The 25,000-nt window shown below is 41.0% G+C and overlaps 1 protein-coding gene across 1 annotated transcript; it reads right to left on the bottom strand.

Annotated features, from left to right (window-relative positions):
• Positions 1 to 2,085: 2,085 nt before the first annotated feature.
• On the bottom strand, positions 2,086 to 24,819 carry LOC125481288 (DNA-directed RNA polymerase III subunit RPC2-like; the record flags this gene model as incomplete). Its single annotated transcript, XM_048592646.1, has 7 exons — positions 2,086 to 2,220; positions 7,794 to 7,910; positions 8,358 to 8,480; positions 19,321 to 19,429; positions 21,178 to 21,295; positions 24,544 to 24,635; positions 24,719 to 24,819. Coding segments are annotated over 7 exons (795 nt in total), but the record flags the coding sequence as incomplete, so codon positions are not given.
• Positions 24,820 to 25,000: the final 181 nt, after the last annotated feature.

Here is a 25,000-nt window from a genome sequence, read left to right as displayed (position 1 = left end):
CTCACTGTTAGTTGCTCCACTCTTATCTACAAGCCAACGCAGATTCTGACTTCCTTCATCCCATGTGGTCTGGAATTAAAACTCATTGTCTTTATAATTTTGAACACAACATCCTTTGCTCCATTACATTCCCAATATAGAAGCAACGCCTCCCTCTTTGGGCCATTCAGTATTGTCTCAAAACTCTATATTTTCCAATTGCATGATTGTAATCTAATTTCAAACCTAGCTAGTTTGAAATCAACTGTTGCAGTGAAAATCATTTATAGTTTAAACAGAGACAAATCATAAATTGTACCAGTGTACAGAGGAATAAAACATCTTCGGACACTAGGACAAGGGGGCACATTTTACATATGGTCTCCCTCTTTATGACAGAGACAAGAGATTTTTTTTCTGAGAAGGTCGTGATTCTTTGGAAACCTCTTCCCCAGACAGCAGTGGAGGCAGTCGCTGAATATTTTTAAGGCAGAGGTAAATACATTCTCAGCTAACATTGAAGTCAAAAGCTATCAGGGGTAGGTGGGAATGTGGAGTTGAGGCCACAGTCGGATCAAATATGATTTATTTAAACAGTACAGCAGGCTCGAGCTATTCCTGCTTCTAATTTGTGTATTCTTATTTAGCCAATCTGCTGAATTCAGATAAACTACAGCCAAAGAAGAGCCTTAGTGCGACTATTTTATATTCATTGATGAAACAAAAAGTAAAACCCCATTACCTTCTGCATCGAACTTGATTGTCTCAACATTCAGCTTAATCACTGTACTCCACTTTTTAAAAAAATTACAAATGTGGTTAACATGGTTTTGTGATGTTGATTGAGATAGAAATTGGGGTCATGATACCAGAGCTAACTGTCCTGTTCCTACGCAGTGGTTCCATTGGATCTTAGATAGAGCATCACTTTAATGTCTCATCTGAAAGACAGCAGCTCCAAAGCTGCAGTGCTCCCTCAATCTCAGACTGAATCTCAGTCTTGATTTTCATGTGCTTAAGTCCAAGACCTGAACCTGGGACTTTGTAGTTCAGAAGGAACAGTACTATCCATTGAGCCATAGCCGATACATACTTCTCTCATGCTTTGATTTCTTTAGTGTATACACAGTACATGGTTGAGGATGAAGAGACTGGGGGCCAAGACTGGCCTTGAACTGGTACACTCTTGAACCTCTGCCAGGGAGGTGTGTGATGGCTCTTTCCCCAACAGAACTAGCCAGGAAAGTCTGTTTCCTTAATATTTGCATTTTTAATGTTTCTATTTAGCTGAAACTTGTGATCGCACTATGGGGGTCCTGGCAAGTTAGGCAGGCTTATATTGAGGAAGGAAGGGATAGGAATTGGATTGAGTGTGGCAGGTCGACAGATAATGGACTGGTGAAAAATCAGGTTTGGAGTGTACTGGGGTGGGGGAGGAGAAACAAAAAGAAGAGAGAAAAAAAGTAAAGTTGGGATTGTGGTCTACAGGGAGGGGGAGGGGTGCAGCACTGGTGAGTCGCAAAGGATTTTGGATTCTGTAGAGAGGCTCAAACTGCGTATCCACACCAGATGGTTATGCAGAACATATATATAGTGAGCGAAATAAAATAGCTCTTTTCTCTTTCATAGCCTTGTTAGATAAATAGTATTTACACTGTGGAAACAGGCTATTTGGCCCATGAAGTTGAAACTAGCATATTGAGAAAAATAGGAGAAAATATGCCAATAATGAAGGACAGGATTTTTACTCTTTATCTTAACCCAAGGGCATAACGTAAAACTGACCTGGTATAAGCTGATGCAGCACAACAAACTGCTATCGCACGACTTTCTCAACATGGCTCAAACCCAACATGAGGAACAAGTGTGACACTTCTACCTTTTATACTGTCTGGTTGTAAGTGGGGATGTCAATTCATCCAAAGCATTTAGGTCCATGAGCTCTGCCCTCTTCTTGAATCCCTGGATTTTGGGATCATGTAGATCATAGCAGTCAAAGGAAATGGTTGCATAGCACTAAAGACCATCCATACAGGAATGGGAAAATAATAGTTACTTGATAGAAAAGGCAAAGGGAAGGGAAGAAAGGTGAGGAACTAAACTCACCTGCCCAGCCAATTCCAGACGCTTGTTGCCATAATAATCTCGGTCATCAACTTTGTTAGCCCCTTGGGCTAGAATCACCCTGCGCACCATGACAGCAGTGTAGATACACTTTGCACGGAAGTTGAATTCTTTGACCTACAGGGGAAGAACAAGTTTTTGTTTTTATTGCATCCTTTAGAAGCTTCAAAACAGTTTAGAACATTTGAAGTGCCATCCTCAATTGAAGTCAACAAGGAACCATAAACCGCAGATAAGATGAATTATGAAGGAGTCCATTTAGTACATTTGTCTGTGCCAGCCTTTTAAACAAGTGACCAATTAGTCCCATTCCACAGTTCTCTTCCCCCTAACAACCTTGGAAATCATTCTCCTTGATTCATTTACCAATTTCCTCTTTAAAACTACAGAAGCTGCTTCCATTGCCCATTCAGACAGAGCAGTCCAGAACATAGGTCATAGGGTAAATTGAAACTCTCATGCCTCCAAGCTGGTCCCCTTACCAACTGCTTTAAAAGGTGTGTCCTCTGATTACCAACCCTCCCAACTACTCTAAACAAATCAGATAGCAAGAAACACAGAATGCTGGGAAAACTTACAACTGAATTTGAATACAAAATTTGACACAACGCCACACAAGTAGGTATTTGTCCAGGTGACCAAAAGAGGTAGATTTTAAGGGGGAGTTAAAGGAGGAAAAGGGTTTTGAGAAGGAATTGATACCAGGGTCAGTAGTAAAAGTCGAGAATGTACAAGAAGTCACAATTAGATGCATGCAAAGATCTCAGAGGGTTGTAGGACTGAAGAGAATGAGAAAGATAGGGGCAAGGACATGGAGAGATTTATACATGAAGATGAACACTTAAATCAAGACATTTCCAGAGGGAGAGCCAATGTAGATCAGCAAGGTGATAGTGAACAGCACTTGATGCAAGTTAGAAAAGGGCAGCAGGGCTTTGGATTAAGTCACATTTATAAGGTAGAGAAGAATGCATTAGAATAATCAAGTCTAATAGCAATAAAATATATGGCTGAAGGTCTCAGTAGATGATCTGCACTATCATCCTGCACGATGGTCTTTTTTTAATCATAGCTGCCCTTTGGCTGGAAATATGAAAAGGAGTAGTACAGACAGCTGTTCTTGGCAGGTACTCATCACTATTAGAGATTTCAGCATTATTAGACATTTACCAAAGGAATCCCATCAGAATTGGACAGCTGGATGGGCTGAAGAGAATACTTGAGAATAGAAGGGGTGCACAGACTCAAAAGTCTTTTATCCAGCCTGAAATTTATGTTACTATACATTCATTTAAGCATGAAGCACTGATAAAAATGATCCACAAACTAAGATGCTGCTGACCTCATGAAGTCTAAGACAACACAAGGTAATTTCAAAAGGACTAGAAGTAGTTAATGCTTTACTCATGTTGTAATGACCAAGTGGAGGACCATTTTAATTGGTTAACTATAATCTGCAGTTGATTGTTAATAAAATGGATAACTATAGGAACACTTGTCTCATTACAGAACTGTCCGCAACGTGGGAGGAAACAGCTTCAGCACTAGAATCATCAAAATAGCTTTGTTTTACTGATGCCAAATAAAAAGAACATATGTGCTGACTGTTGTAAGAGATTAAAATATAGGTGTGTATACACACACACACACACACACACACACACACACACAGAAGGTACATCGCAAGAGTGAGAAGTAAAAGCTGGACATTAAGATAATGCTGTCACACCTGCTGAATGATAGAAAGTATTATCACACTCTTTTGGATATTACTTAAAGGTTTTATCAAATTAAATCTGTAAAACAGATGTATGCTATTTTCACCAATTAGTTTCTGTAAACTGCTAAATTTGGCTTTTCTATTGAAGTAAATGGTAAAGAAACGATCCGAAGCGCTTTTGACATCTGTTTCTGAAATATTAACATGCTTAGGAATAAACTTTATTCAAATCTAAATTCACTTTATAGAGAATATCCTAATGATAGACAGCAAGAGAAAATATTAACATCGGAGATCTAAAACAAAAACAGGAAATTCTGTAAACACAGCAGGCAACAAATGAATGCTTCAGAAGTAATCTCCATCGAACTTCATCTATTCTGCTGAAAGATTTCTCTAAGCGTCTGAAAGATGTATAGACAGGACTAATTAAAGTTTATGCATCAAACTATTAAAAAAAAATGCACTTATATGGCACCTTTCACAAGTACTGAATATTTCAAGTCACTTTACATATTGCTATAATTAAAAGTGTAGCTTCTGGTCTCATGTAGGAAACATTGTGGACAACGGGGAAGACAATGGTCTACTGGTATTATTGTTGGACAGTTAATCCAGGGATCTAGGTAATGTTCTGGGGAACTAGATTTGACGCCTGCCACAGAATATAAATTCAACAAAAAACAAAATCTAGAACCAGAAGTTTAACGATGACCACAAAGCCATCGCCAATTGTCAGAAAAACCCCTCTAGTTCACCAATACCCTTTAGGGGAGGTAACTGCTATCCTTACCTGGTCTGGCCTGCATGTGACTCGAGATACAACAAAGCCCCTTGGGGTAACTAGGGATGGACAATAAATGCTCCCACAGACAGCAATCTGATTTTTTTTTGATATAGGTTAAGGAATAAGTATTGACAAGGGCATTCTTTGAAATGGTACATGGGATCTTGTACATCCACATAAGAGGGAAGACATCTTATCGGAAAGGTGGCACCTCTTACATTGTAACATTCCCTCAGCACAAGCAATGGAGTGCAAGCTTCGATTTCTGTGCGCAAGTCCTCAAATGCAATTTAATTCGCCAACCTTCTGACTCAGAGGCAACCGTGCCACCAACTAAGCGAGAAATATGGGGCTCCAATCTGAAATATGAACCCATTTACTCTGCAGTTACAGCACTGTTTGTCTTTATTGCAGTTTGAACATATGTGCTCAGTGGTTTGCCACAGTAGCCACCAGCTAAACACCCACATTATTCAAAAGGATTATGAGACTTTTCAATTTATCACCACCATGGAAGTCAATTACAGAGGTGTTGCTTAAAGCATGCAAATCGCAGCAAAAAGCGAGCCACTCTACATTTTCCAAAATGCTTGATACTCTTTATTCAGGACATAAGTGATCCAAGGGAAGGCAGTGTCAAAACAGCAATGTCACCGAACAGTATTCCAAAGGCATAGGCTGATGTTCAGAAGACAAGACTTCAAATACCACCACGAAAATTGGTGGCAGGCATTTAAATTCAATTTTTTCTGGAATTGAGAGCTAGTTTCAATTATGGTTAACATAAACATAGCATTGATCATCATAAAATCCATCTAGTTCAAACGTGTCGTTTAGGAGTGAAATCTGACATGCTTAGCTGGTCTGGTCTACATGTGATTCCTGACCCATAGCAATGTGTGTTTGAGTCTTAAGTGCCCTCTGAAATGGCCTAGCAAGCCTAATTCAAGGGGAAGTGCAGGGTTACAATGTTGAGTTTATCACTGATAAAACTGGAAGTTTACAAGAATGATCTCAAGAATGAAGGGCTTGTCATATCAGGAGTAGTTGAGGACGCTGGAGTTTAAAAGGATGAGGGAGGATCTCCATGAAACTTACAGAATATTGATAGAGTGGACGTGGAGAAGATGTTTCCACTAGTATGACAGACTAGGACTGAACGGCACAGCCTCAGAGTGAAGGTTCTTTAGAACTGAGATGAGAAGGAATTTCTTCAGTCAGAGGGTGGTGAATCTGTGGAATTCAATGTCGCAGAAGACTGCGAAAACCAAATCACTGAATGTCTTGAAGACAGAGATAGATAAGTTCTTAATTAGTAAGGGGATCAAGGATTACTAGGAGAAGGCAGAAGAATGGGGTTGAGAAATATATCTGCCAAAATCAAATGGCGTAGCAGACTTGATGGGTCAAAAGGCCTAATTCTGCTCCCATTTCTCATGGTCTTATGGCAGAGATTTAAGGCAAGAGGTAGAAGCCAAAGTGAGTCAAGAAATGTTTTCACACAGAGTGTGCTGGAAGTCTGGAATTTACTGCTTGAATGAATGGTTAAGTCAGAAACTCTTGTTACGTTAAAAGCAGTCATTAGATATTCACTTGCGTTACTTAAATTTCTAAAGCTATGGGCTAAGTGCTGGAAATGTGAATAGTGTAGTCCGATTGTTTTCAGTACGTTGGGCTGAATAGCCTCCTGTCTATGCTGTACTAGTCTATGAATAACCCTTTCAGAGAACTGAGTGCAAGCTGCAGTCTGGATTTTCTATGGGGAGAGGGGAATTCTGAATTAATAAATGACTAAAGCAGTAGGGCAGAAGCACCCATCATCAGATCTAGGACATGGCCCCATGTGGTTTTCCTTTCCACTGTGACATGGTGTTAAGCTTGGCCTTCAGCCCGCTCTGATTAACTATCTTGCATGAAGCAGCCCCAAGCGTGTAATTTTCTAAATTTATTCTTTAGTAGGATGTGGTACACCAAATTCCCTCAGATCTTCACTACTAATCTTGGTCCTACCATTCACAACAAAATCCCTTGATTTGCGAGCCTCCCCCAAGTGATTTAACTCTCATTTTTCAGGACTGAATTCCATTTGCCACTGCTTTGTCCACCTGACCAATCCACTGATATCTTCCCATGGTTTACAGCTACAATCCTTATTACCCTACCAATTTAGTGTTATCCATGAACTTCTATTCATGTCCCCTACATTTAAGACCAAAACATTAATCGAGATCACAAACAGCAGCCCCAGCGCCAAACTCCGCAAAAACCCACTGGAAATAAACTTCGAGTCACAGAAAGATTCCTCTCCCGTCACCCTCTGCTTTCTGCATCTCAGTCAATTTTGTATCCATTATGGCTCTTTGCCTTGAAACCCATGGACTATTAATTTCTTGACCAGTCTCCCATGACAGACCTTATCAAAACCTTGCTGAAGACTGCGCAGACCACATCAAATGTGCTATCCTCTTCAACACTCCTAGTTACGTCCTCAAAAAAATTGATCAAATGTGTCAAACACAACCTTCCCTTAACAAATAAATGCTGAATACTTTTTTAAAAACCCAAAGAACGGCAGATGCTGGAAATCAGAAAAAGTCGGAAAAATTCAGCAACTCAAAAATTCATCTGAAGAAGGGTCACTGGACCCAAAATGTTAACGCTGCTTTCTCTGCACAGATGCCACCTGACCTGCTGAGTTCTTCCAGCAATTTTTGATTTTCTCCATGTTGAACATCCCTGAAAATTCCACATCTCTCCAAGCGCAGATATACTCTATCTCTCAAAATTCTTTATACTAACTTACCCACTGAGGTTAGACTTATAGACTAGGAAATTACAGATCAATCTGTCCCTACCTTTTCTTAAAATAATAGGACGATGTTCACAGTCCTCTTGTCCTTTAGCACCTCGCCTGTGGTCAAAGAAGATTTCAAAATTATCAGGAGCCCTGGCTCCTGGTATCTCCTCCCTTGCCTCCCTCAACAGCCTGGGATATTGTCACTGGATTAAAATCTTGGAATTCCCCAAGGGCATTGTGAGAATGCAGCAGTTCAAGAAGGCAGTTCAGCACCACTTTCTCAACGGCAACTCGGGACAGGCAATAAACACCAGACAACCAAAGTCACCTATTCCCACAAGCCAATAACAAAAAAGGAACCAGCTCTAGCCTCAAATGATGCTTACAGGCACGTGGGTAAGTACAGTCGATGCAAGCAACTCCCGGGCCTCCTCCATCTTGGTTTTTTTTGGTCCTCCCCACATTCTCTGTCTGCGCACTTTGTTCCCAATGTACTTCAATGCCTGCAAGTCAAAACAGAAAAAGAAAAATAGTTGAGCTACGCTGAATGAAGTCATATTTCACAGTCACTGCTCGAATAACAAAAAATGTTGATCCCTTAATACTTCAATTAATAGCAAACACATCACTTCTTCTGTTTATTGAATTTTACTATTAAGCTCTCATCGTACATATTGTAAGAATACTATAGCGTAAGGTCAGTGTTGCACTGTAGAGTTGCAACACACTATATGATTCTGGTATTGGCTTTGCTCGCTTTTGTTAAATTGTTGTTAAAATATCTAAAGACTAAATATCAAGAACCAGGCACTCTTGCCTTAAGACTTTATTAAGGTCCAGGAATTGTTTTCTTTTCCCCTCTGTGTTTAAACAGCTGATTATATGGCCAAGCTCATGAGGCTGCAGTCAAACATCCACATTGAAAGAGCTGGACTTTATAAAAGGCACACCTGCATCTGGGTGAAGATTTGAGCTTTCTGACACTCTTCCAGGCTTGGAGCAAAGGCAGACATCACTGGGTCCTCTGTACCAATCATCTGTACAATCTCTTGATCGCTCTCTACACCCATTGCCTACAATAGGAGTGACAGACAACAGCAATATTAGCATTTTCGATCGGCACAGTAACATTTGCTTATGGTAATGAAGCATTGTTGGTGGCTTGAATTCAGAGCAGGGCTTGGTGTTTCTCTTACACTCCATGCCATCTGGCTTTGGCAAGGAACTGCACTGGACTCAACACCGGTTGCCTTTAAGGTATCCATGAATTAATAAAAGGAGCATATGTATCCTACATGAGGTTCCAAATTCACTGTTCAGAAATTGCATTTCAATCTTGGTCATTAAATTAAAGGCCTGTAAAAGCCAAGAAAAGAACAAAAAAAAGCACAAATCAACTGCGACTGAATTGTAAGCAACTGCGTTCAATTCAACTTCAGGACTTCAAGTGATTTCTCTTAAGATAAGTATTTTGACAAAGAAGAGAAACATTTTCCATCTGGCAAATGGATCAGTAATCAGAAGTCATAGATTCAAATCATCTGCAAAATATCTAAATAGGAGATGAGAATATTTTCACTTGGATTTGCCAGAATCTGGAATACTCGACTTGAAAGGGTGTGAAAACTGATTCCATAAATCATTTTCAAAGGCAGCTGGACAGAGTCCCGAGAGTGAAGAACTTACCGAATAACAGAACTAAATGCAGCTTCTGGGAGAAAGGGCGAATAAAGGGACAGCAGGCTAAATGGTCTCATGTGCTGGAAGTTACAATGATTCCATACAACCACTGTCCACTAGACTGTTCTTTGGCTTTCTTCCTCAATTCTACAAAAGGATAGTTTCCTGTGCTGTCTGAAACAAGTGACTTGGAAAACTGCAATCTCTAACTGCATTTTCTAAACTTGGGTTCTTGTCAATTGTACAAAAGAAACTAATTTGATTTCTCAGATAACAGTGTGGAGCTGGAGGAACACAGCAAGCCAGGCAGTATCAGATTAGCAGGAAAGCTGACGTTTCAGGTCGGAGATCGTAGGAACTGCAGATGCTGGAGAATCTGAGATAACATGGTGTAGAGCTGGATGAACACAGCAGGCCAAGCAGCATAAGAGGAGCAGGAAGGCTGACGTTTCGGGCCTAGACCCTTTCTGAAGAAGGGTCCCGACCCGAAATGTCGATTTCACCTGCTCCTCTGATGCTGCCTGGCCTGCTGTGTTGCTCCAGCTCCACACTGTGTTAACTCTGACTCCAGCATTGGCAGTTCTTACTATCTCAAATTTGAGTTCTGACTAATTTTCCAGTTATTCACAGAGATTAAACTCCATACACTTTTATATGCATCCAATTTCTCTAAACATTTACTAATGAGGTGAAAATCATTCAAGCAACCAGTGCCCTTTCTCCACAACCAATTAGTGTGATATCTCAGAGCCTATTGCTAGTGATAGTCAATTTGCTCATTCAACCACTATGTGAAGGCCTACTTGCCTCCACCAGATCTATTAGCTAGACCGGTTATACTATCTAGGGCCAATCTCCTGCCTTTTCCCATATTCCTGCACACTATTACTATCCAAAAAACCTTTGGACTTGTCTCTCCACTTTGCACTGGATGTGGTGCAGTTAGATTGGTTCCCGTGGCCAGGGACTGCCCTAAAATGAGGGGGCTGTGTAAATTGTGTTCATACTCTCAGGAGTTCAGAAGAATGAGAGGTGATCTCACTGAAACAGGGGCTGGGAATCTAGAACATGGGGTCACAGCCTCTGAATAAGAGGCTGATCATTTAGGACTGAGCTGGGGAACTATTTCTTCAGTCAGAGTCGTTAATCTTTGAAATTCTCTACCCCAGAGGGAATGGATTCCAAATTTCTGAATGTACATAGGGTTGCAATATCTGGGGAATCTAGGGATATGGGAAGAATGTGGAGTTGATGCTGAGAACCAGCCATGATTGTGCTGAATGGTAGAGCAGGCTTAAGGGCCATGTGGTTTACTCCTGCACCTACTTGCAATGTAATTAAAACAGACCTATACTTCAAAATCCACTTTTAACAAATCTAGTCTGAACGTGAAAATATAATCTATTTTATGCAGTAATGTGAGAATCAAATATTTTAATTAATTTTTCAATATTTAACTGAAGCTTTATGCAGTGTAATTGATATCTGTCTATTTAGTACATTGCAGTGCCAAATATGAACTATTTTAAAACTTCTCATCTAGTGCCAGGCTGTTTAGCAATGATATAGAACACATTTTCAAAGCCAGCACAAAAAGAAGAAAATGATAAACTGATTTCCTGCTGCTTTTACAGAAGCTGGCCCTGCACGATGGTAGGGCAACTCACTGTGGTATTCAGATGGTTCTGAAATGTTTCTGTACTAGCTTATCTGGAACTCTGCCACATTAAAACACGTGAGGAGAAAGTCGCACTAAGGCTCCTAACACCAGAACAAGGACGGATCACCCTGACTGAGTGCACTTCATGTAACTGAGACAGGTGTGCACAGGTCAAAATTTCTTAGGTGTGAATACAGTACTTTGCATCACTATGGGACCATGCCAGATATCTTAAAAAGTTCAATGATCACATCAAACTGACAAATTCAATAACGATAATTATTCTTCTGAACTAGCTTTCACAAAAAATTTTTGCTGCAAAAATAGTAAAGCTGCCAAAAACAAAAACACTGACTGACTGGAATATTATACTGTACTTAAGGTGTTCACCCTGACTGATTGGTTAGCACTGCTGCTCCATGTCAGAAGTGTATGGACTCAACTAGTCACTCCATAGAATAATTTAAAAATCTGGCACCTCCAATGAAGTAAAAGGGAACGCTGCATACTTAGTCATGTCATTTTGTAGATGAGACCTTAAACTATCTTTCTTTCTCTCTCAAGTGGAGATAAGTGATCCAACAGCCAAGGCAGGGAGTTCTCCCATGTCCCAGCCAATATTTATCCCTGAATCTGAAGCTCTCAGCTCAGCTTCACCAGGTTCCAGAGAAGCCAATCTCCTCTTCACATTATTTTTATTCCTTATTTTGTCTCGTGCTTCAGAAGAGAACAAATGGTGCTTCTGCCTGCTTTGCTGTGCAATAAATTATGATCCCAAATTGTGGGAGTAGCAAGTTACATAGATTACTGAACCACACAAGAAAATGCTGCAGTACAGAGGATGGTTGTTTTAATTTAAGTTCAGCAAATTACCAGCAAACCACTGTCCTGAGTCTCTAACTGCACACCAAGCAAAAGAACAGAGGGGGTTGATAGGCAATTCAGTACATAGTCATGATCTATAGCTTTGAGCCATACAATCTTCCCACACGGACATTAACATTAACAAAGTGCGCCACAGCCCATTATACCATGGGGAACAACTGCCCCCTCCTGGTAACTGACTGAAATAAACATCCAAACGATGATGAAAGTTTTTTTTCAAATCAAGCTAAACAAAAATTCCATTAAGCTGAGTTAAAGAGATTGGACAGCTCAAGCAATAGGATCACATGTTACGTTCCTAAATTAGACTGTTGCTGCTTTCACAGGTACAGAAATCAGTACTTGATTTAAGCAGTCTTTCAATGTTAGTCTGGTAGCATCTTTGGAAACACAAAGAAAAAGAATTAATGTTGAGTCCAATGCGACTCACCCTCAGAAGAGAGGAAAAGTCATGCTGAAATCAAAACATTAACTCTGTTTCTTCTCCACAGATGCTACCTGATCTGCTGAGTTTCTCTAAGACCGTGTGTTTATTCTAAATCTCATATTTGGCACTGCAATGTACTAAATGGACAGATATCAATTACACTGCATAAACCTTCAGTTAAATATTGAAAGACTAATTAAAATTTTTGATTCTCACATTGCTGCATAAAATAGACTATATTTTCACGTTCAGACTAGATTTGTTAAAAGTGGATTTTGAAGTATAGGTCTGTTTTATTGCTGTATTTTGATTTCACTTTGGTTTTTAGATAATTTCCTCATCGAGATAATGATAACTCAATTAATATAATTTTAAAATTTATGATGAGTAGAGCTAGAAGCACAGAAAGAAGGACCAGCTGTAGGCCTTTTGATACTTTGAGTCTGCTCCACTATTCAATATGATCATGGCTGATCATCCAATTCAGTACTGTGTTCCTGCTTTCTCCCTACACCTCGGTCCCTTTAGCTCTCTGAACTACATCTAACCCCTTCACGAAAATATTCAATATTTTGGCCTCTACTGCTTTGTGGCAGAGAATTCCACAGGCTCAGCACTCTCTAGGTGAAGACATTTCTCACCTCAGCCCTTAAAGGCCTACCCTGTAACCTTATACTGTGAACCCGGTTCTGGACTCCCCGGTCATTGGGAACACCCATCATTTAACCTGTACAAACTTATTACAATTTTCTTGGTTTCTATTAGAATCCCCTCATTCTTTTAAACTCCACTGAATATAGTCCTCACCACTCCAGTCTCTCTTCATAGGATAGTCCCGCCAGCCTAGGAATCAATCCAGGAAATCTTCATTGCATGCCCTCTATAATCGGAACAGCCTTCTAGGATATGGAGACTAAATCTACACACAATTTGCCAGACGTGGTCTCACCAAGGTTCTGTGCAACTGCAGCATGACATCCCTGTTCTGTACTCAAATTCTCTCCCTATAAAGGCCAACATATCATTCGCTATTTTCACAGCCTGCTGCATCTACATTACCTACTTTCAGTGACTTGTGTACAAGGTCACCCAGGTCTCACTGCACCTCCCCCTTTTCCAACCTTTTGCCATTCAGGTAATCATCTGTCTTTCTGTTTTTGTTACCAAAGTAGATAAGCTCATATTTATCCTCATTAGCCACGCACACGTCCACTCACTCAACATGTTCAAATCATACAGAAGCTTCTCCGCAACCTCAGTTCATTCTCCCACCCAGCCGGCTTCGAGTCATCTGCAAAGTTGGAGACATTATATTTTGAAATAACTGCACAGAGGCTGGTATCCCGTCACCAAGTCACCCTTTATTTACTAGTGCACAGTACACTGGCTGTGACCAATCAGCTCGGAGTCAATCCCGGACGAGATTCTAAATCTCCTGTTTATATTGGTCAGCTAGGGCTTCCTGATTGGGGTTGTTAACCTGGGCCAATCAAGGACCTCCTAGTCAGAGGTCCACCTGGTTCCAATCATTACATCCCATTCCCTGGCCCGAAGTCCAGCGACTCAGGCCTGGTCTTTCTCGTGTAAAGCTTTTCCCATGACATTTTCGCCCCAGGTCAGGTTCCTCTAATTCAGATGCTGACACAGGCGGCTTGTACCAGACCGTAGCAAATCTCTTGCGTCTGGAGAGTCTCAGGAGAGTTCCCTCCTCTTCCAGTTGTAATGGTATTGAGGCTACATCCATCTTGACACTAGATGGACCTTCCAGCTGTTCTGAGGGGCCAGAAATGTTTTGCTCCTGCCCCATTTGTGAGGTAACAGCTTTCAAGCGATCTACATGTTTGTTCAGGACTGCATCACCTACCCAAACTTTGTAAGTCATGGGACCTGACCTCACATCAATCTTACCTCATACCCATACAGGGCCATTTCCATGGTTCAGGCGCCAAACTTCATCCCCCCAAATTAATGCCCTGGCATTCCTGCTGCCATTTCACCCTCCCCACCACCACCCCTGCAGGTCTGAGATCATCAGGTTTAACCTGGTGCAGAGTCTTCTCCTCATTAGCAACTCTGTTGGAGCTAGCTCTGTTGTTGAGTGCGGGGGTGGTTCTATAATTGAACAGGAATCAGGACAGTTCTGTATCAAGTGATGCTGTAGGCGGCTTCTTTAAGCCTGCCTTCAACATTTGGACCACTCTTTCCGCGAGACCATTGGATGGATGGATGGTATGGAGCTGTCCTTATGTGCCAAATGCCATTTGACTTTGAATATTTTCTAAATTCCCTGCTGGTAAATGAAATTCCACTGTCCACGACCTATACTTCTGAGAAATCATGCATTGTGAACGATGCTCGCAGCTTCTCAATCATCATCCCCGAGTTTGCCAAATGAACTTTATACATGTCCAATCACCTTGAATGAGCATCCACGATGACCAGGAACACTGAGCCTGTGAAATGACCAGCCTCGTCAACATGCAACCCAGTCCAGGGTTTACCCAGCCATTCCCACAAATGTGGGGGCGCTGCTGGTAGCAATTTTTCTCCTTGTTAGCATCCTAAGCACTGCCCCACCAATGCAACTTTGTTGGCACCCAACCCTGACCACCAAACATAACTTCTTGCTAGCGTCTTCATTGTGGAAACCCCTAGACGGCCCTGGTGCAGTTCAGCTAGTATCTGGCAGCGACCTTTACTCAGGGCCATTACCCTTGCTCCCCACAGTAACATGCCATCCTCTACGGTGATCTGGTCTTGCCAGGTGCAGAAAGGTTTCAGTCCGGTTGCGATGGCCCTTTTGTCTCGCCCATTACCACCACCTGTTTTAGTTTCACTAGGACAGGATCTTATCGTGTCCACAGTTGGACATTGTCAGCGGTGACCAGAGGTGTGTCCAGGAAGTTTAAAACCAAAACGGACTCTTCCGGGGAGGCAGCACCAGTGGACTATCTGCCAATAGGAGGTGGCTCAAGGCATCCACATTAGCCACTTGGCTTCCTGAACAGCGTTCTAACTTGCACGTGTTGAGAATAAAAGGCCCAACGACAAATTCTAGTGGAAGCTACGGGCAGCACAGTCTTCTTTCAGTAGCCCTTGCAGGGGTTTGTGGTCTCTTACGATGACAAATTCCCATCCATAAAGGTACTGTTGGAATTTCCTCACACTAAAGATGACCGCAAAATCTTCCTTCTCCATCTGGGCATATTTGCGTTTGGCATCAGTCAAAGTCCAGGAAGCATACACTATCGGCGTTCCTCTCTGTTGGGCCAGCGGTCAGCTAACACTACCCCGATGCCGTATGGGGAGGCATCACATGTCAGCACCACCCCTTGCTTCGGACTGCAGTGGGCCAACACCTTAGATGATGGTAGCTGCTTTTTCACTTCCCTAAAGGCTACTTCTTGGCCACGTGACCATTTCCAAGTCTAACTCTTTTTCAATAGCAGGTGGAAGGGTGCCAAGATGGAGGCCAGGTTACATATGAATTTTCCATAATAATTCACTAACCCAAGGAAAGACCTAAGCTCCGGTACAGACTTGGGAGCCAGGGCTCCTTTGATCACCCTCACTTTACCCTGGCTGTCGACTCTGTAACCCAAGTAGGGCACTTGGGGCACCAGAAACACACATTTTTCTCTTCTAAGGTGTACGCCTGCCTGGGAGAAACGTTTAAGCACTATGTCCAAGTGCTCTTTATTGGTCGTCCCTGTTACTAGTACGTCATCCAGATAAACAGCAACCTGGGGTAGCCCTTGTAAAATGCTCTCCATGACATGCTCCCCAAATGACAGTCTTGTCTATTAGTATAAACCCTTATGGGTATTAATTGTAGTGTACTTCTGGGACTCCTCATCCAGTCGCAATTGCAAGTAGGTGCGGCTCATGTCCAATTTCGTACAAGACTGCACCCCCCCACCCCACAATTTTGTGTACAAGTCCTCTATGCGAGGGACTGGGTATTTATCCAGCTGTGAGAAGCGATTTATTGTTTGCTTAAAATCCCCACAAAGGCAAACTGAGCCATCAGGCTTCACAATTGGTATGATTGGTACAGAATCATAGACTGGTGCTGCCCATTCTGCAAACACACTGGTTTGATGATTCTTTCACTCCCCAGCCTCCTGATTTCTGCCTCTACTTTTGCCCACGAGGCATATGACACTGGGTGGGCCTTGCAAAGTCATGGAAATGCTCCCTGGTCAACATGTCAAGTGGCTTTGGCCCCTTTGACAGTCCCAAGCTCTTCCTGCAAAACTCCAGGGTATTTCACGAGGACTTCACTGAGGCAGCCATTTTCTAATCAAAAAGTGCTCAGCCAGTCCAGGTGAATCTTTCTTAACCAATTCCGCCTCAATAGGCTTGGGCCCGAGCCTTTTACTACCATCAGTGGGAATAGCACCAACTGTTTCTCATAGGAGACCGGAACCACGGTCATACCGTTAACCTGCAATGGTTCCCCTGTGTATGTTCTCAGTCTGGCTGAGGTCTTGTGCAAACTTAAAGGTTTGGAGACCTGAGCGAAACTTGTTAAAGACAGCATCTGCAACCACAGACACAGCTGCACTAGTATCAACCTCCATGGGAATTGGGTGACCATTTAACCAAACATTCATTTTAGTTGGTTCTGATTTGGACGTCGCTAAGCAATTAAATTGTTCCAATTCACATGGAGGGGAACTTTCCAGAGTGTGCACTCTCCTGGGTACCAGCTTACAAGTTTTCTTACTCAGGTCAGGCCTTGCAGGATTCCTTTACTGTCTCGAGTTCGCATACCAGCAGCAAATACAATGGTTTGCCGGCCCAGATCCTGAAGAACTTCTTAGCCAATCAGCCGAGGCTCGGCTTTGTTGTGGGGTTCTGCTGTGAGCTAGGCCTAGGGTCCCTCTGCTCAGGATATGCCCTGCGTGAGGCTCTGTGATTGCCTACACAAGTGGTGTTCACCAAGGTCAGTCGGACAGGTGAGGGTGTCCACTTCCATTGGGATACCCTGTAATTCCCACGCTCCACTTGCTGCATTTTCTAATGACAAGGCCAGCTGCGGTGCCTGTTTGAAGGCCAGCTGGGCTTCAGCTAGTAGGCACTTCTGCATGGTTACGTCACTAATCCCACACACTAAATGGTCTCTCAGCATCTCATTCAGGGTTAATCCAAAATCACATGCCTCTACCAGTCATCTTAACCTTGTCAACAATTTCGATTCCGATTCCCCCGGTTCTCTCACAGATAATTAAACCGTTAGCATCTCGGAATTAGAGTAGAGGTTTGGGGTCGTAGTACTCCTTAACTAACTCCATCAACTCTTGCAAGGTTTAGTGTCTGGTGCCTCTGGAAAAGTTAAGCCCCTTATAACCGAAAATGCTGCAGGTCCATAAGGAGTCACAATGATTACTCGTTGCTTTTTATCTGCCCCAATGTCACTTGCCTGGAAAAGGTATCACATTCTTTCCACATACTGGGCCCAGTCTTTGACAGCAGAATAAATGAGTCAAGCTTCCCAAATAAAGGCATGATGCCAGAAATGCTTACCCCAACTCCAAGATGACTGTGGCAAGCAAATGTCCTTCAGACATGTAGTTTTCTCCTGTCCCCACTGAAATAATTGCACAGAGGCCAGTATCCCATCACCAAGTCACCCTTTATTTACTTGTGCACAGTACACTGGCTGTGGCCAGCCAGCTCGGAGTCAGTTCGCTGAACTGAGGAGATTCTACATCTCCTGTTTATATTGGTCAGCCAGGGCTTTCCCATTTATGGTCATTAACCTGGGTCAAATTCAGAGTCAATGAGGTCCACCTGGTTCCAATCACTACATATTTAGTTCCCTCATCTAAATGATTAATACATGTTATGATTAGCTGGGGTCCAAACATTATCCCTTGCAGCACCCCACGAGTCAGTGGCTGCCAACTGGAAAAGGCCCTGTTTATTTCTAATCTTTGCTGTCTATCTACCAACCAAATCTCCATCCATGTCAGTACACTACCCCCAAACACATGCTAATCTCTTATATGGGACCTGATCAAAAGCTAGAAGTTCAAGTAAATTGCTGGGTGCTCTTTATCAACTGCACTGGTTAGGTATTTGAAAAATTCCAGTAGATTTGTCAAGCGTATTTTAACTAGACAAAGCAGGACACTGATTCAAGGCAGGTTTTTTTTCTTGACAGGATGTGGGTGTCGCTGGCTGGGCCAGCATTCATTATCCAGCCTAACTGCCCAAAATGCAGTTTATAGTCAGTCAATCACATTGCTGCGGGTTTACAGTCACTTGTAAGCCAGAATAGTTAAGGATAGCAGTTTCCTTCCCCAAAGGACAGTAGTTTTCCCTGACAATTAAATGGTCACCATTTAATTCCATATTTTTATTGAATTCAAATTCTATCATCTGCCATGGCAGGATTCGAACCCAGGTGCCCAGAACATTACCTGGGTGTCTAGATTAATGGTCACATGATAATACCGAAAGGCCATCACCTCTCCATCAATGGAGTTAAGCCACAAGTCAGCCACAATTGCAGGGAATGATGGAACAGGCTCACAAGTCTAAATGGCTTTACCTGAATCCGAGTTCTGAATTCTCAGAGACAGGCAGGTATAAAATCACACGTTCACTTGCTGCACAATTCCTTATTTGCCTGACACCTTTTGACAGAGTGCACACATAAGCCATAGCATTCACAACCTGAACTTTTCAATCATTATCCAGCACACTTCAACTGAATGTTTCAAACAAATGAAAAGAGAGAATCATGAGAAAGACACAACATATCAGTCTGTACTTGTAAAGAGAAAAGTTGTTTTGCCAAGCTCCCTTCACCATACATGTAAAGTACAGTGGAGCATCATTCAGCCTCTGCAACCTGTTTCACTTGGAATATCATAGATGATCTTCTCACAAGTGGCCCATCGTGTATTAGTAGCTTATCTTTGTTTAAATCAAACAAATTTGAGCAGATAAAGTTCAAATCACTCCTCCAACATTTATTCAACCAACCAGAAATGGAGTTCCCAGTAAATGATCTGGTTAAGGTTGAGATTTAATGAGGTCAGGATCTAAAGATCAAATACATAGCAAACTGGTTGATGAAGAGTGAATTGATCCACATGTGTGAATTCAAACTTCAGCTGTTTTATTTCCAAACGCATTGGGTTTTTCATGAAGACAAAAGAACTTACATTTGGCTATTTTCACTAAAACAAAAATATGAGTTCAAAAAAATCACAAATGGTGACAGCAGAGCAAACTTTTAAATCATTACCTTGAATATTATTGCAATAGGGATGTCCTCTGACAGAGTATTGTGTCGCAGGTAGTACCTCCCTTGCTTCACAACTAGGTTTGTTCTACTTTTCTTCTCATGAGTAGAACTGCAAATTGAGTGGAATTTTGTTACTAATCATTAGGTGATATGCAAACTAGCAGAATAAATGAAGGCTACACAATAATGAACTATACTTGGTTGGTCAACAATTGGTACTAACATTTTCATTTACAGCTCAGCATTCTGTCATACAACAGATGTAAAATGTCAGCTGAGAGTCCACCATCACCCTTACAGTACCTAGACGAGGTAAAAGTATCTATTCAACATGATAGTTCTTTTAAAGAGTCCACACATTCCATCATTCTGAGTAAATGATTAAAAGTCATATATTTGAATTAAAAAGGTGCAAGACTTCCAAATGTAATTACATGACTCAATTCTAACTTTATTGAAACAAACCCAGCCCAAAATCTATTTCATCTTAAAGATGTTCTCCTTCAATTTATGTTCAAACTACACACTGAAGTGCAGGTTAATGCATCATTGCATTTAGAACAACCAAACCCACATTGGGTGCCCAAAAGACAAAACCAACTCAGCATATACAAGACTGATTTCAAACCCTAATGATATTATTTTAAGTTACTGTGGTGATCGAGTTACAGGGTGTTAGCCAAAGGGAAATGAAATGCCTTCTGTTTGGAAAATTAGCATCAAGGATCAAACATTCCCGAGTCAAATTTTGCTCAAATGTGAAATAAGTCTCCCGCTAACTCAGCGCCAAAGCATGCCTTGCAGCACTCTTCCTGTACGAACACACAATGTGGGAGAAGTAGGCCAGCTGCTCTTCAGACCTGCTCTGCCATTCAATAAAATCATAGCTGATCCATTTATTTCCTGGATTCCACATTCCCATCTGTTAACCTCACAAGTGTAGTGCACTGGAAATCAAGTCCAACTATTCTCAGAACCACCACAAACATTAAAGATTTTACAGAGTTCCCCAATTTAATTGTCTTTAGGACAGAGGTTGTGAGAAAGCTTGGACCAGGTTTCTGTGTTAACAGAAATTGGTATTTACTACAAATAAATAGGCTCTAGCTGTAATTAAACATTTATGATCCATCAACACATACCTATTAGTCAAAATTCTAACCTGTTCACAGAACTTTCCTTGCACATGCAAAAAACAACCAACTGGTGATATGGGTGAAGGAGAAATGAGGAAGAAGTTCAAGCTTGATCAAAAAACACAAAAATGTTTTTTTCTAAATCATTTTCACTGCCGGTTTAGATTGCCTTGTTTTCCTTAATCTATGATATTTTATTTTTTCTAAACAAGTTTTGTTAAGTTGTAAAATGCTGAAGTTTTTAATCGAAGGGTGTAACTATAAAACTAATCAGGGAGGTTAATAGCGATAATAAATTATGGAAAATGGAGTTACTAATTTGAAAGAATATTTACTTTGTGCTGCAAAACTGTCTCCAATTCAGTTTATATATAGTCTTCAGTTTTACGATTTCATATTAAACAAGCTTGCATGTTTAAATGTTGCTGAACCATTGTAGAAATTACATCAATGTGCATGGTTGAAGCTTTAAAACCAACACAAGAATAGTTAGACTATATTAAAAATGGTCAAGTAAATACATGGTATCAACAGTTCTAATAATGCACACAAAGTAAATGTGCTCAAATGTAAGCATTGACATTCCTAAAGAATTGATTCTGGAATCCTGTAAATTGTCAAGATCCTAGTTTCAAAGACTCAAGATTTAGTGAGCATTTATCAGTGAATGTGGCTCTGAATTCTATATTAATAATTTCAATCAAATTACGGAATGCAGTACCTGGTCACAGAGGCACCAACAGTTCCTTTTCTGTCTGCATCCACAATTATTCTGTTTTTTGAAAGTTGTTCCTGGATAAGAATTACTTTTTCAACACCTTTAACAATGAAATAGCCACCTACAAGAGACAGTAAAGGTTTAATTACGATTTCACACTGCATGGGAAATTATTCTAATAAGGTACCAATACAAAATCATCTCCAAAGCTATATCTTCCTTTCATTTAGCAGTGTATTTAGTATCTACTGTTATGCCTCACTGCAGTAGCATGCTTGAAATCAAGCTCCACTATTACCATTGTCTTCATAAAAGTTAAAGATTTTGCAAATTTTGCATAATTTTCTAATTTGCCAGTCTTTTAGACCCTGGTTGATATAAAGTACAGTCAGCTTTTTGTACCTAACAAGAGTTACTGTTTATTACAAAAATATTAGAATCTAACTACAGACAATGAATTGTCGACAGATAACTGCTAGTTTTAAAATTCTAACTTCCCAGACAGACAGACAGGGAAAAAAATAGGTGTTATGCATTGAGGACTGGGTTCAATGATCCCTGTCCACAGGGTTTGCCAAGATGATTTTTGTGCTGATTAGAATGCTGCTTCTCAATCTTACTTCTCTTACTTGCTTGAGGCACAGGATGACTGAGTCACACTTATGACGGTCTTTGACTTGCCAATTAAAAGTCATAGCTGATGAGGGAAACTAAACTAGCTTTCTTCAGGCTTGAGGTGCTTTTTAACTGCAGAGCAAAAGCAGCTCCTTCCCTTCAGAGGTCTGACAGCTTCTCCCTCAAACATTCACACCCCCAAGTTAGCTGGGAGTCAATAACAATTGTTGACAGGTAGAAGACCTTTGCCAACACTAACTGGTCACTAATACACAGACCAATCAGCTTTTTGTTGCCAGCCGAAGCTCCATTCATACATAGCTCCCCACCACCACCCTCCCGCCCCGGACTCAGCTCCTTTTAAAAGAGGCTTCAACTGCTTACACAACAGCTGTGCAAACAGCACTTGCAATGAGTCAAGTAACTTGCTTGTAAAAAAAGTGTAATCCTTGGCTTGGTTTTTTAAGACAATCTTTTCCCTTTTCAGTCCACAAAAATACAGCAAAGTCATAGTCTCTAATTCTTACAGTCTTTAAGTGTGGGGAATCCTCTCAGTTTATGGGTAAACACTGCACCCTCAACCAACAGAACCAAGAGGAGACTGACTGACCACTCATTCTGCATCTGGGATATTACTATGTCATCTTGGCCTAAACAACCCAAAACAATTTGCTGATCCAGTTTATTAACATGATTAGCCTCCATGATTGTGTTTCACAATTACGTGAAAAGAGTTTTGCACAATTCTGAAAAGTGTGTCAGAGCAAGTGCTGGTTTTCTGTTGATTGGTATTTCCGAGGTAACAAAAGCAAACACTTTATTCACAAATTTAGCTTCAGTCACGTGGACTGAACCTCCCTTCAGTCCCTCATCACTTCCATATCTGTGCATATAATTTCTGTTCTTCTTTGGATTTTCTGTACGTTCTCAATCAATCATGCATCTAGCTCATTACTGACTTAATTTTTCTCTCCCCAAGTCCATAATTATTCAATCTACAATCTCTAACTTTCTCCTCCTCAAAACCCACCAGTCCAAGTATTTGATCACCAGTGCTACCATCACTTTCTTGGGTTTAGATCTTTTTTTCATCTCTATAAAGGCCTCAAGACATTTTTCCAGGTAAAGGGCATTAAAGAAATGCGAGCTGTTGCTGTATATATATTATGGGCTGATTCAATTTGATAGAAATGAACAGTTTCTACTTCTTTTTAAACACAGAAACACAAACACAGAAGAATTTTTGAATTTCAGGGATTAAGCAGTTACTGACTGAGATACAGGAACATAAGAAATAACTGTTGGGGTGGGCCACTTGAACTTGTGCCTGTCTCAGATTTTAGTTAGAGCTATTCAGTTAGCCTTTTCTTTTAAATTCACTCGTGGGTTGTGGGTATTGCTGGCCAGCATTTGGTGCCCATCCCTAATTGCCCTTGCTGCTTCCAACTGCCCTGCAAAATATTCAAGTATCTATCAAAGCCTATTCTGAAGGTTGCTAAAGAAGGAGGCAAGCCAGAGAAGGTTCATGAGGTTGATTCCAGATATGGAGAGATATTCCTATGAGGAGAGGTTAAATAGGTTGGGCCTGTAATTATTGGAGTTTAGACGAATGACAGATGATCTTATTGAAATATACAAAAGATTCTTACTGGGATGGATAGGATAGATGTTTCCTCTTTGTTGGAGAGTCTGGGACTAGATAACATAGTAATCTCAGAGTAAGGAGTCATCCATTTAAAACAGAGACAAGGAGGAATTTCTTCTGAGGGTAGTGAATCCATGAAATTCTTTACCATTCAGGATTGGAGAGGCTTAGTCATTAAGCATGTTGAGGTCTGGAATGGACACATTTTTAATCAGTAAGGGAACCAAAGTTATAGGTAAAAGGCAGGAAAGTGGAGTTAAGGCTTATCAGGTCAGCCGTGATTTCATTGAATGGTGGTACAGCCTCAATGGGTCAAGTGGCTTACGTCTGACTCCAACATCTTAAATGCATTAAGGCCATATTTCCACCAGCTCTTCAAGCACTGCATTCCAGATTATAATTACTTACAGCATAAAGGAAACCTTCATATTTGTTCATGATTCTGAACATCTTTATAAAATCTTTTAACATTCTCTGCTCGAAGAAAATAATGACATCTTTCAGGTTTTCCTCATAATTGAAAACGTCATCCTTGGTAAATTTCCATTCATTATCTCCAAAGCCTTAATATTCTTAAAATATGATGTCCAGCATTGAATACAGTACTCCAGTTTACGCAGGGTCTGCAAAATATTCCTGCCCTCCCACATGATGACTCAATATGAAGCCAAGGACATCTGTACTGAATTGCCAGGCAGGCAACATTAACCAAGCATGGCTAATCTTCTACCCTATTCCTCTTTGCCACACACTCCACACTTCCCTTACAACCAAAAAAAATCTATTGCCTTCTGTCCTGAATATACTCAACAACAGCACTAACAGTTCTAAGTAGAGTATTCCAAAAGTTCACAACCTGTTAAAGGACAAAAATTTCTCATCTCAGCCTCAAATGGTTGACCCCTTAATCTGAGATTGCAATCCTGTGTTCTAGATTTCCCAGTCCCTCGGCTTCTAGCCTGACATCTCTTTAAGAAATTCATATGTGTCAATCTGATCACTTCTATTTCTTCTAAAGCCCCAGGAACCTAGACATTATAATGAACGGGATTCACAGAGTTCCAAAACCTCGAGTAAAAGATCCAGTTATACGGGTAATCATTAATTACCCGGGTCCAGAGGACATTCATTCAGTTTTGCAAATTCTGCAGGAGTCTTCCCAGTAAGCACACAATTAGAGCTACGCAGCATTATAGGCATCCTGAGAGAGAAAAAAGATTAAATATTAGACAGGACAATAAAGAATAAAAGAAAAATGAAGCTTTTGGTTGATTTGCTTACTACCTGCCAATGGGTAATGCATTGCGTATTATTCGCTGGCTTCCTCTAGTGTATTCAATGTCCACTGTAATTGGGGCAGAGTATGTCATATCTCTCAGGCGACACTGAACATAGAATTACAAATAGACATCAATTACTTATTTATTCGTTTTAAGAAAACGGTTAACAACTGGCTACAAATCAAAGCAGTACTTGAAATGTAGAAACCAATTTGTTTGATAATTGCTAATTATATCAACATTTGTTAATTGTGGTGACACTGCTGAACTGAACAGAATGGTCACA

Source organism: Rhincodon typus, unplaced genomic scaffold (genome assembly GCF_021869965.1).
Source record: "Rhincodon typus isolate 14 unplaced genomic scaffold, sRhiTyp1.1 hic_rhity00001604, whole genome shotgun sequence".
NCBI lineage: Eukaryota > Metazoa > Chordata > Chondrichthyes > Orectolobiformes > Rhincodontidae > Rhincodon > Rhincodon typus.
The sequence above is the reverse complement of the archived record's forward strand: the minus strand, read 5'-3'. Positions and strand labels throughout refer to the sequence as shown.